Genomic DNA, 23330 nt, shown 5'->3' on the forward strand with positions numbered 1-23330 from the left:
ACATTTTGGCTTTTCCAACTGCTGTCCTACAGCTGTTAACTCAGAAGGTGACAAAATGTTACCTGAAATACATGCCCCGCCTGCTCGTCATATGAACGGTAAACCAGTGCTATATATTTTGTTTTCATTATGGCAATATCTTCAGGATGTCATTTCCGTGTTAGAAATACAGGTGGTAAACAGTGTGTGCAGGGACTGTGCCTAGCTTCTGATCAAGACTCTCCTTGACCAAACTTTACCCAGGTTCTTCTGAGCCCTCTTTGTCTAGGCCTCATCTTAGGCCCTGTCTTCAGCCTGCCTAGTCCAGCTTTAGTAAAAATCCTGCTAGGTGAATCTGATCACCCTGCCTGCCTTCAGCAAGAATCCTGTTAAATCAGCATGGCAAGCACCCTTCTACCCTTGATGTCTCCTCTTAGGAATTTTCCATCCACCAACCCTCCCCTGACCCACTCTGCTCAACGACTATAAATCCCCAGCTGTCTTCACTGTATCTGGAGTTAAGCCCATTCTCTCTCCCCTCTGGTGATAGTGTTGGCCCTATTGCAATAGTCCTGAATAAAGTCTTCCTTATTGTTTTAACCAGTGTCAGAATACATTTTTAATAGTGATACTTCCTAGCTCTAAATGCTGGTGGAATGATGACTGGCAGGGACCGCTTTTCCTCAGGGTCTCCCAGTAGAACTTCCCTCAATACTAACACTAGTATTCCATCCAAAATTTGTCCTCTTTATATTCACTTTGGACTTTACTTATAGCAAGTTAATACAGCTCACAATCCCTTATCTGGAACTCTTGGGACCAGATATTTCAGAATTTGGAATTTTTCATTTCATAAAGTATTATGACTCATACACCAGTACAGCTTGGGGCAGCACTTGGAATCAAATACATTAACATTTTTGTAGCGAAATATATGAATTTAATACTAAGTTACGTAAGTAAAGACTACATGTAGCCTGTCAGGGAGGTCAGGTTTGGCTGCCAAATGAGTTTTGATGTCAAACATGAAAAACTTCAGATTTACAGAGATTTTTGGAATTTGGAATTGTATGTTTAACAATAAAACCATTTGTGGAGAAATAACCAAAATCATCCAAGCATGCAGTTCCAACCAGTTTATGATGTCACATTTATATTCCTGATCAAGTCCTTTCTCCAAACGAGAAGTGAAAGGTGAATTATATATTCTAGAATTACTTTCATGGTCCAAAACAAAGCAAAATTGATCTTAATTCTTTAGAATGCAGTCCTTCTTTACTTTCCGCAATAATTTTGTTTTTCCCTATCTTAACACCCTCTAGTGGTTGTCATCAGATATTTCTTCAATGCTGATATAATCAAAATTGCCAGCAAAGACCAGATATTACTTTAGTTGGTGAGACCACTTGTATATCATGAAAGAATAGAGAATGTGAATAAATGAAAGCTTAACAATTGGAAGAATGCCTTAATTGCCTCTTAGCTACTCTATCCTAAAAACAAGCTACAGTCTATTTCACTTAAATCATAGAGATTAATGGTATTTGAAGATATTTACTATAACAAGGACTTTATGTTGGCTTTAGGACCTAATTTACCATATAATGGAAGGGGTATTGAGGAGTGATGACAGAAGCTAAAGTAATATATTGTAATCGATTGTATAATGTATTTGCCTTGTTTTAAATTTTCTATTATTATCTATACGATGGCTTATCAAATGTTTAGTCTAAGTAATTAAAACTTGAAATTACTCCAAAATTTTACAAAAGACGTAAAACTCTATTCATTTAAGAAACACAAAATGTGTGGTAAGATACTGTGTTTGTTAGGTGTTAAAAGATCATTTTAAAAAAATTATCCTGTTGCCCATTTTCTCTAAAATTATCATTGCTTTTCCATGTATTTGGATCTCTACAAACTTCAAATGCATTCAAAAATACATTTTCTCTCCCATCAACCTGCTTCATCTGACCTGTCAGATGAGGGATAATTTTATTTCCTTAACTCCTCACAGCTGTCATGCTATGGAAATGGGAGCTATAATTTCGGAAGAGATTATTAGAATTTATGTAGAAAATGCTACTATTATGTTTAAATAAATCCTTTACATGAGATTTAAGTAGTTATCCAATATTAACCATATGATATTTCATCTCTAAATCCTGCTGAAGTTAAAAACAGAACCACAATTGAAAAGAGAACAAAAAAGCTCCATAGGTACCTAGAGTGTAATATATTTATGTTTTAACTATTCTGAATAGTTTCCACTGAAAACTATTAGTTTTCTAAATTAGTATTGTAAATTTCTAAGGTACATTACATTCACTGCTAGTGGTTAATTTTCACACGTAAGCAGGTTCATCCTGTGTGTCCTGCAAATGTAGACTGACGCTTGAAAAAAGCTCCTAGTTCTAGTAGTATGTATCTTCCTAGAGGAATGACCAGTGGAAGCAAGGTTACCTTAAAAAAATGTGCAAGAAAAAGGAAGTTACTTTAGCCTGGTCACGTTAAAAAGCCTCTAAAAAGGCCAACTGAAATAAAGAGCAAAATCCATTTATTTTTCTCCTTTATTAGAGGAAAGGATAAAACCTAAATCGTTTTAAACAATAAAGTCACATTACGGTGGTAAAAGGAAAAAGCCATTTCGTTATTGAAGAAGACTCTATGCTTTGTCTACTGCATGGATCTAATACACAAATTTAAACCTATCAGGCATGGTACATCCACAAAGGGTACATCCACAGGAAGGAGCTGTGAACTGGCAAAAACTGGTTGCTCAGATTTTACCACTACAAGCTCATGGAGTTTAACCAAGTGTGAAAGTTAAAATTAATCTGCAACCACGAAAGTAAAAAAAGCTTTAATAATCTTTAGAAAAAAATGAGCATATATAAGACACTTGTCGGCAAGAAGTTTTCCATAAAGTTAAGAAAGGATTTATCTCATGAAGTAGTAGTTTACTTTCAGAAACATTCTCATCTAGAATCATTCAATATGTCTAGTTCACTTGGACATTCCCAATACAAAGCAAGAAAGGGAGTCCCTGCAAGATGTGTTAAGTTTAGTCAGCATTAAATAAATACAAAGTATGGTTAACTACACATTAAGATTGTCCACCACCAATTTATGGAAAGTTCAGAACACAGCAATGGAATAAAGCACTTATTTTCATTTTCAGTTCACTCCCTGAAATAAGGAGTGAATAGTGGCTATACTGGCTGTGTTTGGCTTCCTTTATGTCAGAGGAGAAGCTAGAGGCTCCTTTTCCTTATACATAAGCTTTAAATGTACTACTGGGGAGGGGGATGTACGGGAGGCAGGCTTACCCAAGGATGGGATGTATATGTCCATGAAGGAATCCAAAATATTACCCAACTAGTATAGAGTTCTCTAGATAGTTGGTATTAAAGTAGTTCCATGGTCTCAAAGATTTAGATCACCTTCCAAAGGGTCTGTCACCCAAACATGAAAAATTCTTAAATATGTTAAATGGAATAATACAGCTCTACTATAATGTACTTCTGTGACTTCTGGTACCTACAGTCGTTCCTTGGTATCCATGGGGGATTGGTTCCAGGACGCCTGGCAGATACCAAAATCCACAGATGCTCAAGTCCCATAGTTGACCGTCCTTATCTGCAGATTCTGCATCAGAGGATTCAACATACCGTGTAGTACTGTAGAATTAATTGAAAACAAAATCTGTGTGTAAGTGGACCCACGCAGTTCAAACCTCTGTTGTTCAAGGGTCAACTGTGTTTTAAAAAGAGGAGCAATAGTCTACCATAGAGGCAGCTTTGAAGCTAGATGAGACAATAGATTTGAATTTGTCGGAAAAAAGATAAAAATACAAAGCATGATGATTGAGATTAGCCATTACAGTCTCTTAATGATCAGATAAAAGAAAGACTCCCCAATCATAATTTACCTATTAAAGAGGGTATCATTTAAAGAAGAAAAAATATTTAAATTTTATTTTCAAGAGCAATGTAGGCATAAGCAATCTTGTAAATAGAGTAAGCCATTCTGGCATAAAACAACTGTAACAGCTTCAAAAAAATCTGTACACCATTTCGTTTTGATAAACCTCTTATCTCTGTATTCAAATGCAAGTATGCTGCACTACTGACCAGTGATTCTATGAATGACACATAGACATTTCAGTTTTGTTGATTTGTCTGTCAACAAAGCACCTCTTGAAAGGACTCTATAATTTACGTGAACAATGGACCGTAACTATAATTTGACACAAAGTAGGTAAATGTGGGTCACATGCAACACTTCCAATTGTTGACAGAAACAACCAACCATACAGAAACTTTACTGCACTTAGCTCTGTACAACAGAACTCACTCTTATTTATACTATGGAACTACCAGTTATACTGTAGTATAGCCGTTTAAGGGGAAATTCCAATAACTGATTCTTCCAATAGCAGTGAAGTTGCTGCATGTTATTTTGCTCTGTAGAAACCAAAACTTTCTCCAAACTATTAAAACTGTGTAACTTCTAATGCTATTACTCTCTTAAAATTTGACATGGAATGTGCCACTTTTCTTTTATTCTAAATTCAAAGACCAGGTTAACTTCAAAGTTTTTTATTTCTGAAAAATAAGATTAAAATAAACGTTTGAAAGAATAACATTGCTAGATAGTAGAAACAGGATGTGCAGATTGACTCAAGTCCAGTTCTGGCACACCGACTTGAGAATGCCAACTCTCTCTCTTAGGAATTAAAAATACTTGAATACAGGTTACTCCTTTCGTACTCTTCTTTTGCGTACTGACTTTACTGGCCCATCTCCAGATCCTGTGCTCTCATCTGCTTCTCTCATCTAGGGAAAAAAATATGAAAACGTTTATTTTCATACAGTGGGCAACTAGTAGAGAGTAGTAAATAATGTACTTCTTATTCTCTAAAATACATGTTTCTAACAAAACATCTTTATGTTTATATATATATATCTTTATCTTTGTTCCTTTACTTAATAACTGATCAAAAACGTGTATATAAATTGATGTGTTTCAATTTGTTCATCTTTTGCCATGATTACATTTTTAGAATAACTGTTTGTCAAATATGCATCTGACAAGGAATAATGCTAATACCTCAATTCATGATTTTATTTCATGATTTACAACTTTAATGTTGGTTAATTAAAGGTTATATGATGTTTTCATTGTGGGATATTAAGCATTAACTATACATCACAATGTTTCTGTAAGTAATGAATTGCTGAGCTGGTTTTACAGAGACTTTTTCAGAACTTCTGGTACCTAATACTTTGAGAAAAATTAACAGAGAGGAAAGGGAAACATCAAACTTATGATTTGGGCTTTTTCTCTCCTTTAATTCTTATCCTTCCAGAATAATCGTTTATATATAAATTAAACTTGTATAACAATAAAATAATGCAGGTATTATACAAAACAGTTATAATTATTTCTAAAGGTTATATTATATAAAAATTGATTTATTTTAGCTCACTGACAAACATATAAGAAGATTAAAAGACTGAAAAGATGGAATTTAGATACTTTTAAAGGTACACAAAATATTTTACAAAGCAAAATATAACTAGAATACACATTCAGTGAATGATTCCAAGTATTATTATTAAAAGAGTGACGGCGGGAAACAAGGACTGTTTAAAACTCTGTTCTGGAAGAAATTATCTTCACCCAACTCCCTCTAAATAAAGATGTTCATACTAGATAATGAGCCCCAAAACCCATTTTAAAAAAACCTCACTAGGCAGTTAAGACCAGTAACCAGGTATATGTACTGAATAAGCTTTAGAAAACAACTAAAACAATAACAACAGAAGTTTATCTGGGAGATTTCTTCAAATAAACAAAATAGCAAGTTTATCTCATCACATGCAACAGTCCAGGCATTAACGGACCTTTACCCTACCTAACTCTAAGCTCTGAGAGTGCTGGGGACGGTGACTGGCAGGTGGGGCTGTGCAGCTCTTAGAGGGCTAGAGAAGCAGAGAAAACAGGCTTGGGGGGTATATACTAGGTGAAAGAAGAAAGCTCGGGTTCTGAATTATACCTGGATGGTTTCTGATTCCATAATAACTGACTATAAAAAAAGGCACTGTGGAAAGTTCTATCATACATCAGGATGGAAAAGGGGGCAGACATATCAAGTTAATGAAAAACTGGTTTATTAAAGATTTGAGAAAAACACCATTACCAGGCATAGTACTCAACTACCCAATGAATGAAATCTTTCAAAATGTTACAGTAAATAACTGTGACAGAATGTTTTCACAATGGCTAAAAGAAAATTGTCTTGTAATAAACAGAACTACTTTTTAAATATTCAGATGGTCTGCTTATTACACCTTTCAACAAAACACTTTAATGAAGTCATTTTTTACAGACGTAGCTCTCTCTTTATATTTTGTAAACCAAAGGCTTACTTTATACTGTTTCATTAGGCATTAAGACGACATAAATTACAGTATTTTCATGCTTTCCTTATGGATACATTTTAAAGCAATATATATGCTCTTAAGAAAGCTGGGAGAAATATGGCAAAAAATTCTTCAAAAACCATACTGCTTTTATTTAATATTTTTTTATGGATTAACAGTCATACATAGAAACTAGTTTATTTTCTGTTAAAGAGTTGCTTACCTCATCCTCTGATCCAGACTTATTTGATTTATTACCTTCTTCTTGTCCTTCTATGATTTCAATTTCTTCTTCACTCTTTTCCTCAGGTTCACCTTCCTCTTCTAGAATTTTTTATTAAACAGATTTTATTAAAGGCAAAAACTCGAATTAGAATTTTGCTATTTAAAAGTATTAAATAAAAGTGGAAGGATGTATTTAAATTCCAATATTTAAAAGCAATTTCTTCCATTAGACATTTTTTTAAATTTAAATAGAAATATTTATTTTACCACATTTTATAAATAAATCATCATATTTGAGGAAAGGGGCAGGTTTAAAGAATTTTAAAGCACTCAGTCTGTATGTAAAATGAAAACCAAAGAATGTGTGTGTGTATGTGTGTACACACATATATGTAAATATATGTGTGTGCATGTGTGTTTTGAGAATGTTTTTTAAGTCAACTGTTTCATCAACTATTAAGTTAAAAACAGTGCTCAAGATATAATTTAGGTTATAAAGCACTCATTCTGGAGCCTGGCTTGGGACGCCTGACAACTCTCAATAGTTTTATTGCTACCTAGATGTGCATAAGGAAGTCTCACTGGAGAGGCACCAAAAAGCCTCAGCTGTCTTCAGTTCTAACATCTTCTGGAGTTTAGAAGAGGGTGGGAAGGGGACGTATGATTTAGCAATCCTTTCGAGAGATTAAACTGTTGGTTCCACATGATAAATTATCCGATAAACAACAGCCCTTGGGAGACTTGGTGTGGATTTTGTTGCTGCAATCACCTGCCTTAAACCGATTACTCTTCTACAGAAGCCATGGTCTGTACCTCCCATGTCATCCTTGGAGGGGAGAAAAATCTTTGCAAAAAGCTATGGCATATGGGATTCATAGCTGCTAGGTTCTGAAGCAACTGAACACTTTTTACAACTCTTTCTTCCTAGAAAACAAAAGTCATACATTGGATGTCTGCTCAGGTACAACCCAGGCAAGGATGTTACTCCTCTTCGCCAGTCACACCTTCTTGGGGATTCAAATGGTATAAATCTGACAATAAACAAGTGCAACAGCTAGTGTTTACCACTTAATCTACTATTTTAAGTGAGCTTTGCCCAGCTTTGTCCCCATTATAAATCACCATCATCGTCTTACCTTTTTCAAGAATTTCACCATCACTTTGCTGTTTTTCCTCTTCCAAGTCCACTGGTTTCTCCAGGGCTGCTTTCTCTCCCTTCACTTCTTGCTCTAGTGCTCCCTTTGTTTGTGGTTTACATATGTCCGGTTTTTTGAACTCTGCATCTTCATATCTTTTCTGTCGCAGTTTAACACAAGCTATTTTTACTAAAAGCAAAGCACTATTTACAAAAAGATTTTTTGCAATAAGTGATATCATAGTGAACTATCAGTAAAAACTTATAGGCAATTTAGTTTATTACTTTTAAGAGCCACTTGCTCCAATACAGAACTCCTAAACACTAAGAGATTTTTTTTTTTTTTTTTTTTACTGTTGACGAAAATTCATTTTCTTTACCTTTACTTTTCTTGGCCAACAAAATGAAGTAATTAATGCTATTGGAAGCACTGCTGTCACAAGATAAATGAACCAAAGCCATGGGCGCTCTTCAGTAGCTGCCATCAACTGTTTGAATATACTAGGCTAGAGAAGAAATAAGCACAAAAAGGCAATTAAGATTTTATAAACCTTCATTCAGAAATACAGCCTACAAAAACAAAAAACTTATTTCACCTAGGTGGTTTTATATTAAGGAATCATGAATTTGCAAGATAAAAAATATTTTATTTTCTCATTTTATACTTCGTAAAGTTTAAACAATTATTCGCATGCATTGCTGTTTGACACTTTGTAGTAGAAGGTACGTTATACTATATAGGTGAATATTGCTAACCTACCAGCAAGAATTAGGACAGTTTTCTTTTTTGGTAAGTTTTAGGATAGAACTACTCTTTATGGATGTATTATCTGCTTCATTTAGAAGTACACAACTCTCTGATAACTCATCCTGTACTTTTAAAAAACTTACTAAAAAAAAAAAAAAAAAAAATCAACCTGATAATCATTGTGTTTTCTTTTGCTTGTTTATTAACAAATTTTACACACAACCTTCAGGAAGGAAATTGTTTCTCTTACTAAAATAAAATCTAAAATTATCAAATGTTTTAGTTAAAAGAGTTTCCAAATGAGAATCCCTTTACCTTTACTTACTCTTCTGATGGTTTTTGCTAATAACCAAAAAGACCTAATGTGACGTACACATTTTTCTTTACAGTAATTGGTTTTAAAGATAGATTCTCCAAGATGCATTGTGTTGAAATATTTAGCTTACTCTTTTCTAAGTAGTGTTAAGATTTGGGGAAAAAAAAACTGGAACATAATAATATTAAATTTTAAAAGTTTCTATACTCCTCTAAGTGAAAAGTAGTTAAAATGAATAAAGAATATTTAGATTACTGTTCCCACTTAGGCCTTAAATTGATAGGTGACAAAGATATTAAGTCTCATTTCTAGTAGTAGTAGTGGTCTCATTTCTATAACCATCAAAAGGCACTCAATCCCATTATGCTATCATAATTTAATAAATGAAATGAAGACTTACATATATATAATTCATTATTAGTTTATAATGAAGCTGTATCATAATTTGGTAAAGCTAAATATTCTGTCTACATAAATTTATTTAAATATGTTTCTTTAGCATTTAGTAATTATTGCACATTTATTTACCTTTTTAAAGGCCATTTGTACAACCTATAACCAGGACCACATCCTATTATTACCATATGGTAAATACTGTACCTCATTATCATTTTCTGTCATTATTTTCACTCCCCAGCCATCTGCAGCCCAGCGATCTGCTACTTCCTTTTCCGAACAAATAATAAAATTATCAAAGTAGATATCAGAGGTCATGGACCAAAGCTCTAAACCAAGAGCACGGAAGGAAGTCAGAAGAAATGGGTGATTGTCTTCAAAATAATCTGGATTAGGAATTTTTCGAGGACTCCAGATACCCTGCGAGAAAAAATAATTTAAAGACATTTTCAAATAAAATAATTTCATTATAAATGTTACTCAAGAAGTAGTTGCTGTTGAATGAAATTAGCAATACTAACTGGAAAAAAGAAAACTTTAACTGATAATTAATTCATTAGTAATTCACTAGAAATAAAATCTTGTTTCTTCTTATCTGGAACACGATGTTCCCTATGAAATATATCCTGTACACGATGTTCCCTATGAACAATGACTTTAAACTCTGCAAAAGGGGACTTCCCTGGTTGTCCAGTGATTAAGACTGTGCTCCCAATGCAGGGGCCCTGGGTTCAATCCCTGGTTGGGGAACTAAGATCCCACATACCACAACTAAGCCCACGCGCTGCAACTACTGAGCCCGTGCGCTCTAGAGCCAGCGCGCTGCAACTAGAGAAGCCTGAGCGCCACAACGTAGACCCAGCACAGCCAAAATAAGTAAAATAAATAAATAAATACATAAATAAATAAGTAAACTGCAAAAAAAAAAAAAAAAAGAGGCAGAGTGAAAATCCAATACAGAAACTTGAGTAATTAAATTTCACAACTGACACTATATTAGACAAGTTTTTTTTTTTTTACATTTAATAAAGATATTCAAGACAAGATATCATTAAAATTGTTCAAATCAGAGAGATCACTGTATGGCAAAAACGGAACCGCACCTTTCAACATATACTCGTGATAGGCATCAATAATCAACCATGGTTGAATCTCAGAACAATTATTCAACACAGAAGTTCCATTAGATCTTGAATGATTAAACTCAACCAAATCAAATAAATCGGACAATATGATCACTCACTGACTTATTCCACCATCACATATGTCTATTCTGTGCCAGGCACTATGCCAGATGCTAGGATACAGTGGTAATCAAGGCAGACATGGTCCCTGCATTATGGTGTTTAAAGTCTAATGAAGGAGATAGACATTATACAAAAAAGTTACCAAAACAGACATTTTGTGATAAATACTATAAAGAAAAACAGTGAGCAAAAAGAATATATAACTGTATATATAAAATAAATGTTAGAAAATGTCAATGAATAATTAGATGAAACTAGAGGGTTAAATGGATAACGTAAGGACTTCCACCCCCCAAACTAGGTATACTCAAAAAATATCTGATTCATATTAGGGAAAAAAATTCAATTTTAATAATACCAGAGAGTAAGGAGCACGTTAATTAAGCACAGACTTTAATTACTAAAATGTACAACCTGAGTCTTCTTGATCAGAACTCACTTCTTATATTTAATTCTAAAATAAAATTTTATTCCAAAGTGATCATCAGTTGATTACTAAGGAAAAATATAGTATAAAGTAACTTATCTCTAGTTCTTAATTTTATTCCCCCAGAAAATTAAATAAGGAATGTTTCACTTTTTAAACGTAAATTAGTTGGAGTCTATGTTCTTTGACTTCTTAAGATAGCTGAGGCACACTATTATACAAATCAAATTTCCTGAAGTTAACATAACATTATCAATAACTAGATAAATAGCACAACATTTTAAAGTTTACTATGGGACTGGAACAAGTGGTTATTACCTGGTAGTTAGGGTTATCTATCATTGGAGGTCTCCATACTCCTTTGTATTTTGGGTTATCTATCATGGGAGGGCTCCACTCACCACACCCAATCCGACATTCTGGATTAGAAATCTGAGGTGCCTCCCATTCTCCATCCATGTCTTCATTCCTTAGGATATTAGAACAAAGCAAATGGAGTAACCTCAAGTCTCTCCTATCAGTCATATAAACTAGTAACAAAAAAGCAAGTAAGAAACATATGAAATTGACATTTGAAGATGAAGAATGCTTACCAGTCAATGGGTTTTTCAGCATTAGGATCTGGAATAAATTTCGGTTCATTATCAAGCCAGCCATCAGGTTTAACAACACTTGAATCTTCTATTTGGGCAGGTTCACTTTCATCCCTGTAAATACAGTATTTTACGCTAATTATTAATTATTCAAGCAGTTTAAAAATGCACGTTACAAAATTCGTAAGGTACCAAAAGGCATTTATTTCCTACCCTGTCTTTGTACCTACTACCTCCCCTCTCTCTCATCCACCTAAATCTTCTGCTATACACTTTTTTATATATATTACTTGTTATGTTCTATACACACATGCACATATGTATGTGTGTGTGTGTGTGTGTATATATATATATATATATATATATATATATATATATATACACACACATACTTTTTTTACACAAATGATAGCATTCTATACAGAGTATGTTAGACCTTGCTTTTGTTCACTTAAAAACTCATTCATCAACAAACATATACGGGATGACTACTACATGTCAAGACTTCTAGGAGCTCTGTTGTATATAAATATATATCTGCTTCATTCTTCTTAACAGTTGCATAGTTTTCTACTTTGTGACTATATCATAATTTATTTAATCTATCTATTGTTGAGAATAGTGTTTTCAAAAACTTACTATGATGAATAATGCTATAATTAATATCCTGGAATATATTAGAAATTAATAAGAAATTAGTTGTCAGCTATATGAAGTAAAATTTTTTTCCAGTTTCTCATGCATTTTTTAATGTAGCTCATGGTGAGGTTGTTTTTTTTTTTTTGCCATGTAAAACTCATTTATTTTCATGTAGTTGAAATTTATTAACATATTCCTTTATGATTCTTCAATTTTATGTCATATTTGGAAAGGTCTTCCCTACTCCAATATTATTTTTTAAAAACTCTTCGTATTTAATTCTAGTAATTTTTATATTTTCCTTAAAAAATAACACTTAGAAAGTAAATTCTAAAGTATAGAAACATAGTCACAGTAAGTAGTGAATAGAATTACTAACATAATTTTCGTCTTTACAGAAAAGTAACAATTTTAAATAAGAAGCTACATTATGATTTTCCAAACAAAACTTGAATAACAAACTGAAATAATCAACAATATATATGTAAAGACTGAGTAACAAACTGAAATAATCAAATCTATGTATGTAAAGACTTGTACTTGCCTGTTATCAATGTTATCTTAGGGTCTCTGAGGGCTCAGAGTAACCGGGGTTTAAAATTTAAGGGTGCATCTCTTTTAGCACTTCATAAAAAAAATTCTCACACATTTCACCAATCAGAATGAGGTTCGTATATACAGTTTCTCTCATTTAAGGGCAAACGTATGTCCCAGCCCTACTCTTTATGGGCAAACAAATATGAAGCAATGTTAGAAAGCCCACATGGAGGGATGCAGTCCTACCTTTTCTGATAGCATGAATTCATGGAAGTGATACACTAATAAGTGACTTATTAATTTTTTTTAAAAGTACTATTCTTCCTACCTTGCACAAGTTACTTCCCTATTATACTATTTCCCTTAAGGCAAAGACATTTTCACTGCTAACCAGTACCCCTATTTACCTAAAAGAGAGTTAACAAGTTAACACTTTTGGTTTTCCAGGAGCAACATTCTATGTTCTGAATAGGTGGTAAGTCCCAATGTTTACAAACAAGAACTTGAAGAAATAGTAATAGACACTTTCCAAAATGAAGTACACAGAGAAAAACTGGTTTTAAAAAATGAATAGATCCTCAGTGACTTGTGTAACAAATGTAAAGCAGTCTAAAACACATTTAAGTGGCATCCCAAAAAAGAGATGGGGAGGCATATATAAATATTTAAGGAAATAATGGCCAAATGTTACCCAAATTTGATACAAACTATAAACCCACATTTCAAAAAACTCAAAGGATCCAAAGCAAGGCAAATATACACACACACAAAAATGACATCAAGGCACAACAAAAATCAAACTACTGAAAACCAGTAACAGTGAAAATAAATCTTAAAACCAAACAGAAAAAAATGACATATTAGGTAAAGGAGAACAAGAATGAGAATAACAACTGACTTCTCATCAGAATCAGTGTGAGCCTCAATGATACGGAATGGCTGTTGCAAAATAACTATCAACCTATAATCCCATAGTGAAAAATCCTTCAAAAATGAAGGGAGAATAAAGAGATTTTCAGACAAATAATTTGAGAATGCAATGACAACAGGTATGTACTACAACGTATTAAGACAAGTTTATCAAGCAGAAGGAAAACAATAACAGATGGGAATTTCTATCTACACAACAGAAGGAGAGTACCAGAAATGGTAAATATGTGGGTAAATAAAAGAACTTTTCCCCTCATAACTGTCCAATAAAAAGAGACTGACTGAAGAATAAATATGCATGGCCTTCACAGTATATAAAGAAGGAAATGTATGATAATACCATGAAGGATGTATGGGAGAAAATGTAAGACTCTTATATGATTAACTTAGACATGAAGTGGTATAACACTATTTGAGAGTAGACTGAAATAGGTTTAAGATGCATATTGCAAACCCTAGAGCAACGAGCAAAACAATAAACTACAGATGAAAAGCCAAAAAGCCAATAGAGAAGAAAAAGAAGACTCAAATAAAATATAACTCAATCCGTAAAAAGCCAGGAAAAACATTTTATAAAAAGCCACAGAATATATGGGACAAAGAAAAAACAAGTAGTGAGATGGTAGGTTTACACCCAACCATAGCAATTAAGTGCATTAAATGTAGATGGTTTAAAACACTCAAATTAAAAGGCAAGACCCAAATGTAGCTGCCTACAAGAAAATCACCTGAAAAATAAAGGCATATACAGGTTACAGCTAAATAATGGAAAATAATATTCAATGGAAACATGATTTAAAAGAAAATTGGAGTGCTGATTTAATATCAGACCAAGTAGACTTCAAGACAGAGAGTATTATAAGAGTTTATAAAGAAGGACATTTTATAATAATAAAAAGGTCAGTTCCTCAAGAGGTCATGAAATACTGTGAATTGATCTAGTAACAGATCTTCAAAATACTTGAAGCAAAAACTAATAGAACTCAAAGGAGATAAAGACAAATCCACAATCATAGCTGAAGATTTTAGTTTTCTTCTCTCAGTAAGAGAACAGACTGAAAACCATTAAGAATATAAAAGCTTTTGAACAATGCTATCAACCAACCTGATGTAATTGATATTTGTGAATGTTTTCTGACCACAACAGAATTAACTTGGGAGTTAAAATGAAAATCATACCTGGAAAATCCATAAATAATTGACAACAAAGCAACACATTTAAAAATACATGAATCAAAGAAGAAATCACTAGGGAAATTATAAAACAGTATGAACTGAATGTTCTCATAAATAATATATATTTGTGGAACTTAGTTAAAACAGTGCTTTAAAACAGTTAAAAGAGAGAAATTTTACAGCTGCTTCTATCGGAAATTATTTTCTACCTTAATAAGGTAGAAAAGAGAAGCAAATTAAGTCCAAAGTAAGAAGAGGAAGGAAATAACGAAATACAAAAAAGGCCAATGGAAGGGAAAAACTAAAACAAAAGCTGGTCCTCCAAAAAGCTCAATAAAATTGATAAACCCTCAGCTAGACACATCAAGAAAAAACACTAATTGCCGTATCAGAAAAGAAAGAGGGGACATCAGTACAGATCATTACAGACATTAAATGGATGATAAGAGATGATGGAACAATTAGACACCCATATTTTTGAAAATTAATCTTGATTTATACCTCACAGTACATACAACAATTAACTCAGAACAGAGTTTTAGTCAAAACTATTTGTCTAGAAAACAAAAGAAAATCTTTGTCACATTTAGGCAAAGACATCTTATCTTAGTAAGATGCAAAAAGCATGAATCATCGAAGACAAATATTGACAAACCAGACTTCATAAAAATTTAAAACTTCTGCTCTCTGTTACGAAAATTAAGACAAGTCCCAGAGTGAAAAGAAATATTGCATACTGCATATCTATATTAATTGACTACTGCTGCATAACAAATTACCCCAAAACTTAGGGACTTAAAGTAACATTTATTACTGCAGTGTCTGTACAGCGAAATCTGGGTGCCACCTAACAGGGTTCTTGCCTCAGGGACTCTGGCACTGGCAATCTCAGACTGAGGTAGGCAGCTTCTGAAATGGTTTCCAATGATCCTGCCTCCTGGTATTCATGTCCATGTGAAGTCGCCTCTCCTTGAGTGTGGGTGGGACCTAATAATGTGCTGTTAATGAAAAGAAGTTAGTAATGGTATGTTACTTCCAAGATTAAGTTATAAAAGACTGTATATTAGTTTCCCTAGGCTGCTGTGACAAAACACCACAATCTGGGTGGCTTAAAATGACAGAAATTTATTATCTCACAATTCTGGAGACTAGAAATTTGAAATCAAAGTTTTGGGCAGGACCATGCTCCCTCTGGAGGCTCCAGGACAGGATATTTCCTTGTTTCTTCCTTGCTTCTGGTGGCCACTGACGACCCTTGGCATTCCCTGGCTTGTAGATGCATCACTGCAATTTCTGCCTCAGTTGTCACATCGTGTTCTCCCTGTATGTCTGTGTCCAAATTTCCCTCTTCTTACAAGGACACCGGTAGTACTAGATTTAGGGCCCACCTTAATCCAGTATTACTTCATCTTAACTTGATTACAGATGCAAAGGTCCTAATTACAAATAAAGTCACACTTACAGGCTCTGGGTAGACACGGCATTTTGGAGGACAGTGTTAACCCAGTACAGACTGTAACCTCCATCTTCTTCGCACTCTCTTCTCCCCTCCCTTCCTCTCTCCCTTGCTTCCGTTGAAGATAGCTACCATGTTGTGAGATACTCTGTGGTGAGGCCTAGATTGCAAGGAACCAAGGGATGACTCTGGCCAACACCCAGCCAGGAACTGAGGCCCTCAGTCCAACAACAATTCAGTCCCTTGAGAGACTGAATCCTGCCAATGCCCACTTGAGTGAAACTGAAACTGGATCTGCTCCTTGTTGAGCCTTTAGATGACTACAGCCCCAGCTGACATCTTAATTGCAGCTGAAAGACCCAGGGCCAAAGGACCCACTAAGCTGCAGTCAGAATCCTGAATCACAAGAAACTGAGAAACAAATGTTGTTTTAAGCCACTAAATTTTGGGGTAATTTGTTATACAGAACTAGATAACTGACACAACACCTGTATCCAGAATATAAAGAACTCTCATAACTGAATATAAAAAAATAACCCAAATAAAGCAGGGAAAAAAAATGAAAAGATACTTCTCCGAAGAAACTGATATGAATGGCAAGTAAATGAAAATTGGGGAAATTAAGGATTAGTCATTAGGGAAATGTAAATCAAAACTACAATTAGGTATCACTACAAACCTTTTAGAATATCCAAAGAAAAACAGAAAAACAAAAACAGATAATACCAAAAGGTCAAAAGGTACAAACTTCCAGTTATAAGACAAATAAGTCCTGGGGATGTAAGGTACAGCATGGTGACTACAGTTCACCACACTATATCATATATTTGAAAGTTAAGAAGAGTGAATCTTAAAAGTTCTCAGAACAAGAAAAAAAGCTGTTAACTATGTGAAGTGATGGATGTTAACTGAACTTACTGTAGTGATCATTTTGCAATATATACATATATCAAATCATTATGTTGTACATGTAAACTATTACATTATATGTCAATTATATCTCAGTTAAAAAAACAGATAATACCAAATGCTGTTAATGTATAACATCTGGAACTATTACATAATGGTGGGAATGCAAAATGGTATAGCCCTTTGCAAAAGTTTGGCAGTTTCTTATAAATTTAAACATACACTTATTGCACAATCACACTCCTAGGTATTTACCGAAGAAAGAGGAAAAATTATGTCTATACAAAGCCCTGACCACAAATGTTTGTAACAGCTCTATTCATAATTGCCCCAAACTGGAAACAACCAAAACTTCCATCAATATGTGAATGGATAAACAAATTATGATACAGCCCTACAATGGTACACTACTCAGCAATAAAACAAAACTAATTACTGATACAAGCAAAAAATACAGATAAATCTCAGAAAGCATCATTCTGAGTGAAAGAAATCAGAAACAAAAGTTATATACTGTATAATTCCATCTTATATGATATTCTGGAAAAGGCAAAGCTATAATGGACAGAAATCACATCAGTAGTTTCCAGAGGTTAAAGGTGGAAGGAGGGAATTCATTACACAAGGATATAAAGGCCTTTGGGGAATGATGGAAATATTCTACATCACGACTGCGGTAGTGGTTAGATCACTGTATATATTTTTCCAAACTCATAGACTGTATATCTAAAATAAACGGATTTAACTGTATGAAAATTATACTTCAATAAATCTGACAGAAAAAAACCATGCAATCAGAATCCAGCAAACATCAAAAGGACAATACTTGTTGACCAAGGAGATTGCAAGGTTAGTCAACATTAGAAAATCAATCAATATAATTCACCACACTAAGAAAATAAAGGAGAAAAACCACATCGTCATCTCAATAGATGCACAAAAAGTGTTTTACAAAATACAACACCCAATCATGGGGAAAAAAAACTCTCAGTAAACTAAGAATAAAACTTTTTTTACTCATACTTAGTACATCTACCTTTATGTAGTCCCCTCCCAACTGTACTAGGGTTGGTCTGATGACAAACAGAATACAGCTGAAGTGATGGCATGTCACTTTTGAGATTAGGCTATAAAAGGCACTGCAATTTCTGTGGTTGTGCTCTCTCCCTCTTGGATCACTCCCTCTAGGGGAGCCACCTGCCATGTCATGAGCTGACCTAAGGAGAGGCCTAGGTGGCAGGGAACTGAAACTTCCTGACAAAGGCTACAGAAGCCAGTGGGAAGTGGATCCTCCAGCTGCCCAAGTCAAGCCTTCAGATGCAGGCAGCTCTTACTGGCAGCTCGACTGCAACCTCAGGAGAGTCTGAGCCAGAACTGGGGAGCTAGCCACTCCCAGATTCCTGCCTCTCAGGAACTGGGTGAGTTCACGTTTGTTGTCTTCAGTTGCTAAGTTTTTTGGTAATTTGTTACACAGCAATAGATAACCAATAGGGTGGGTTAAATACATAAAGACAGATAATCTACTTAGCAAAACCATAATTAAGAGTTAAGTGTCAGCAGGAAAAAAAAAAAACCTTCATAGGAATAAAGCTAACAAGATTTTAGGGAGAAATTACAAAACATATTTGAAGGACAAAGAATATCTCAGTTAAATGGAGAGATACAAAAGTATCCCTCACCATCTGAATTCAAGCTATAGGTAATCTGGAACTGAATACATTTCTTTCAAGGAAAATATTCATAATCCTGTAGAATGGAAACCACACAAATACTCAGCTAGTGAACATCTTATGGGTAAGCAAACTGGTATGAGTAAATCCTATATAAGATGCTGAGAATATGGCTTTTTAAGCCAACTAATCATTAACTGAAAACACCGCAACTATGTAAAGTACGCGCACAACATACATGATGAAGATCAAACTGGGAACTGAAATTAAAGTGTTGGTGTTTTAGATTCATGGAATTTTTTCCCCCACAGCATTGAAAACATACAAAATACAAATACGATATTGAAAAGGGCAACAAAATTAAAATATTAATTAAAATGAAAATTAAGATAATTAAGAGGCAGGGGAGTGCAAAATCCGTCTTAGAGAAGTATTTCACCCCAAATAGTCAAAATAAGTAGTACTGATGTTTAAAAGAATAAGCTTCATTGGTTGTAAACTTCACTTACACGTTACTTTATGCCAAAGAACGCTTTGCTACTGAATTCTTTGCTTACCAGTCTTCTGGTTTGACAGCAGAAGGATCAGGGATTTTTGCTCTTTCATCCCAATCATCAGGTTTTTTATCACGGGGATCTTCAATTTCTTTGGGAGGACTGATAGGAGGAAGCACATCTTCTAGCAGGCTTCCTTTGTTTACAACTATCTGATCAATTAATACTTCAAATGTGTCATCTGGATTCATCACTAAAGACCAATTAAACATATTACACTTATCATATTGACAGACATGTTAAAGATAATCTTCTTACCCTAAACTTCATGGGTGAAATTTTCTCTCAACCAGAATAGAGGAATTACCGATGTATTAAATCAAAATACACTGAAATCACTAGATATAATGTTTTCTAAAACCAAAGATAAAATTTTAAGTAATAATAATAATTTAATAAAATGCTCCATTACTTCTCAAATAAAAAATACCCAATAGCTAACTCAGCTTAGGACTCACATGACCAGTCAGCTTCACTCTTTCATAGTTACAGAATACAACCCAATCTTCACTATTTTAAAATAATTTTTTGAAACGACCTCAAACTTTAAAAGTTGCAAGTATGCTATAAAGAATTTTATTTTTTCTTGAATTACTTGAGAGTAAATTACTGACCTCATCCGTATCATCCCTGAATGTTTTAATGTATATTTCCTATAAACAAGGACATTCTCCTATATAACCCAAATCTAGGCACCAAAATCAGGAATTTAACACTGATACATTCTTATGATTTCCTAGAAATCTATAAAGCTCATTGGCATTTCAAATTTATTGATTCATACACTGTAGTGAAAAATGTCTTAAGGATGATTGAAAATATTCAAGCTCACACTTTAGTACGTTTGTTTTGAGGTAAATTCTAGCTCTTTAAAAGTCCCTAAGCCAAAAGTTTCATAAAGGACTCCCTTATCATTGTAATGACAAAATAAAAGCTCTTTCTCCCTTTTGTAAACATGGGGTGGGGAGTCACTGAGTATAATTTATATCTTTGTAAAGAATGGTAGATGAAAGGAGCTGCCTAACATTTGCTTTCAGTAAGTTAAGGAAGTAGGAGCTGTCAATAAATGTCAGGATGATCCTGACTTAACTAGGTAAATGGGCTACCACTTCCTGTAAAAGCAATTCTGAAGTAATAACAATCTCCAATGGTTTCAGTCACAACAATGCCAAATTATTTATATCAAAATCAAATACTGCAATTTATATACAAACTCAAATAATGTAAACGAACACTCAGTATTTTCTCCCTTCTCTTTTTTCTCCACTATTTCCTCTTCTATTACAGCTGAGATTATAAAACTATATTACTACACAAAGGAAAAAAGTCAAGATTGAAGCAGAACTGAGAATAAGATCTTAAATGCAAAAATGTGCTAGACCCTTTCTAATTAAAAAAAAGACATTTCTCAAGAAAAATCCTGAAAAGACTATTTTCTGAATAAATTTTGCATCTGAAATGTTTTAAAATTATAGTAAATCAAAAAAGCACAGGACAATTACACATATGTGAAAAGACATCTTTGCCCAAAATCTTTAGCCAAAAAACCTTTCCGTTTAGAAAACTGTATTCAATGTTCTAAATGAATCTACAACAAAAGGCATTGGATTATAAAGTCTTTTAAGGGACCCTGTAAGGTTCTTAGAACAACTACAGGATAATGTTATAAAAATATAGTAGTATTACAGAAAGTTTTTTTAAAAAGAAAATAGCCACTCGATAATCCTAGCACAACAAAGTTTTTGTGTATAGTAGTAAGAAAAGCAAATGTTTAAGAGTCAGACTTGAGTTTTAATTCCAGTCTTACCAATTACTTTTGTTTCCTAGGGCAAGTTACTTAACCTAAATTAAGGCAAAATAAGAGAGAAACTGCTCACCTCACAGGACGGTTGTAAACAAAGTGTCTAGCATAGAGCATGGTACCTATCAGGTGATTACTAAAAATTAGTTTTTTCTAGTCTTTTTCTTTTTGTTTGCATAATATGTCTAGTGGCCATCAGGATGTGCCTCCAATTTGAATCTCGTTTTCTTTCCCAATTTTAATATTATAAACGTCTCTTCCTTGTTGCCAAACATTTTCATAGTTATCATTTTGTATTGTATAGAAAGAAAACCACTACTGTAACATTTGGGTTGCTTCCAATTTACAGTATATTTTTACACATAGGTCATTTTCTTTCTTCTGGATTATTTTCTTTGGATAAATTCCTGAAAGTGGAATTGTAGCCTTTGATTACACTACCAAAGTGCTTTTGACCAGGTTTATACAAAGTCTAATTAAAATTCATTTTTTCTAGTTATAATTTCTCATTAGCCCTACATTTCTGCAGTTTACTTTATGCTCCCCAAAATGTCTAGTACTATTTTCCAATTTCAGAAAAAGGTCTTTGATATCAATACTGATATTAAAAATAAAATTGGTCCCTGTGTTGGCAGACAAAATGAATGTTTCTGTAACTGCAGTTTTTGGAAAGAAAACTGAAATATCTTAGTCTTGGATGGAGTTGTCCTGTTAGGTTCTGACATGCTGTGATTTTAAGTAATCATGGGCAGAACAAACCTCTATAATTGTATGATCTTGGGAAGAGGAGAAACAATCCCATGTACTGTTCCTCCTAGTCAACATATACGCAAACTCCTAGTTACAAAAGTAAAGCTAAGTATGTTAATAGATGGTTGCTCAATGCTTTCCCTTTCAAAGTTTTCCCACAACTACCACAAGGCAGGACCCAACAATGACAACTGCCTATAGAATAAAGTCTAATATTAAGGGCTTCCTCCTCTTTAACCTTTTTCTCCAGTTTTCTATTCTTTCAGCACCACTAATGTCAGGGTGCCTAAAATATCCCTTTCCTCTCCTATCTTCCACATTGTACCTACACTTCAAGACTAGGTCAAATATAACCGCCTTCACTAGGTTTTCTCCAAGTTTCCAAACTGAAAGTAATATTGTTTTTGAGCTCTTAACTGTACCTCATACGACACTTTACTTTCTTTCTACCTGTGCTATAAGTATGTGTGTCTTATTCTCCTAAAAAGATAAGCCCTTAACAGAAGGACCTGTGTTTCTCCCAAAGCACTTGCCACGAAAACATTGGTAGTCAGCAAATATCTTTGAATTAATGAATGAATTAAAAGGACATACCAAGGGTATAAAGATGAGTCTTCCTGTCTGTAAAGAACTGTTTAAGGTCTACATCTGGAGGTTTGGCATGCTTCTCTTCAAAAACTCCAGTTTGGGGATGTTTATGTCTGAAGATAAAATGAAGTTTATAATCTTCTCCACATTTATCTGGTCCAAACATAATGGTATAGGATGTTTTATCATAAAAGTTTTCCTTCAAAGAGAGATGAGTATTGGGATTAGTCCAGAATTAGAGTATTTAATGGATTTCTCTATTCTACCCCATTGGGTAGAGTTCACAGAAATGTATCAAATGCTAATTCACCAAAGAATTAGTTGACACAATTGACAATAAAGGATGTGGAAAACACAACAAATTTTATTTCAAAATAGTTTTTTAAGTGCACACACTACTTCCATCCTCAAGATGTAGGAGAGAAGCTGGAACCACCCTAGCAACATAATGTTTTAGTTACTCTATATAGATCTGTATTATTAATATTTTATTAAGAAAATTAAGCACAGAGAAAAGCATTCTGTGACTTAAGACTACAGTGCTTACTTAGCCATTACTACTATTCAGTAAGATACCAGAAAATGGCGCCCCTTAGCACAATGTGAAGAAGAGATTCAGACTCAAAAACAGACACAGCAACATGCTCCCCGTTTTATTACTGGTCATTTCTCTTCATTTGGCATGGACGCTGGTTAAGAGCATGGGATCTGGAGTTCAAATCCTACCGTTGCCTTTAAACCAGCTGTGTGTGGCCCTGAGCAAATTTCTTAACCTCCCTGTGGTTCTATTTCATTACCTCTGATGAAGATAATAATAGTACGTACC

At 33.9% G+C, this 23330-nt stretch overlaps 2 protein-coding genes across 8 annotated transcripts in view; one reads left to right on the plus strand and one right to left on the minus strand.

Annotated features, from left to right (window-relative positions):
* Nucleotides 1-7760, plus strand: part of SCOC (short coiled-coil protein) — a 55162-nt gene extending 47402 nt beyond the window's left edge. For 2 of the 4 annotated variants that reach the window (XM_082390905.1, XM_082390906.1), the window contains exon 5: nucleotides 7561-7760. In XM_082390905.1, the coding sequence (XP_082247031.1) occupies nucleotides 7561-7661 (101 nt within the window). In that variant the 3' untranslated portion in view covers nucleotides 7662-7760. Of the gene's footprint in view, nucleotides 1-243; nucleotides 1237-7560 lie in introns of those variants that run through there. The other 2 variants (XR_014244212.1, XM_082390903.1) reach the window with 2 other exon arrangements.
* Nucleotides 2536-23330, minus strand: part of CLGN (calmegin) — a 44995-nt gene continuing 24200 nt past the window's right edge. For 3 of the 4 annotated variants that reach the window (XM_082390884.1, XM_082390886.1, XM_082390885.1), the window contains 9 exons: nucleotides 22511-22703; nucleotides 19369-19558; nucleotides 11495-11608; nucleotides 11220-11370; nucleotides 9432-9647; nucleotides 8148-8273; nucleotides 7769-7928; nucleotides 6631-6731; nucleotides 2536-4817 (listed from right to left, as the gene is read on the minus strand). In XM_082390884.1, coding sequence (XP_082247010.1) covers nucleotides 4737-4817; nucleotides 6631-6731; nucleotides 7769-7928; nucleotides 8148-8273; nucleotides 9432-9647; nucleotides 11220-11370; nucleotides 11495-11608; nucleotides 19369-19558; nucleotides 22511-22703 — 1332 coding nt within the window. In that variant the 3' untranslated portion in view covers nucleotides 2536-4736. The remainder of the gene's footprint in view (nucleotides 4818-6630; nucleotides 6732-7768; nucleotides 7929-8147; nucleotides 8274-9431; nucleotides 9648-11219; nucleotides 11371-11494; nucleotides 11609-19368; nucleotides 19559-22510; nucleotides 22704-23330) is intronic. The other variant, XR_014244210.1, reaches the window with a different exon arrangement.

The sequence above is a fragment of the Balaenoptera borealis genome (genome assembly GCF_965194805.1).
Source record: "Balaenoptera borealis genome assembly, chromosome: 4".
Taxonomy (NCBI): Eukaryota; Metazoa; Chordata; class Mammalia; order Artiodactyla; family Balaenopteridae; genus Balaenoptera; species Balaenoptera borealis.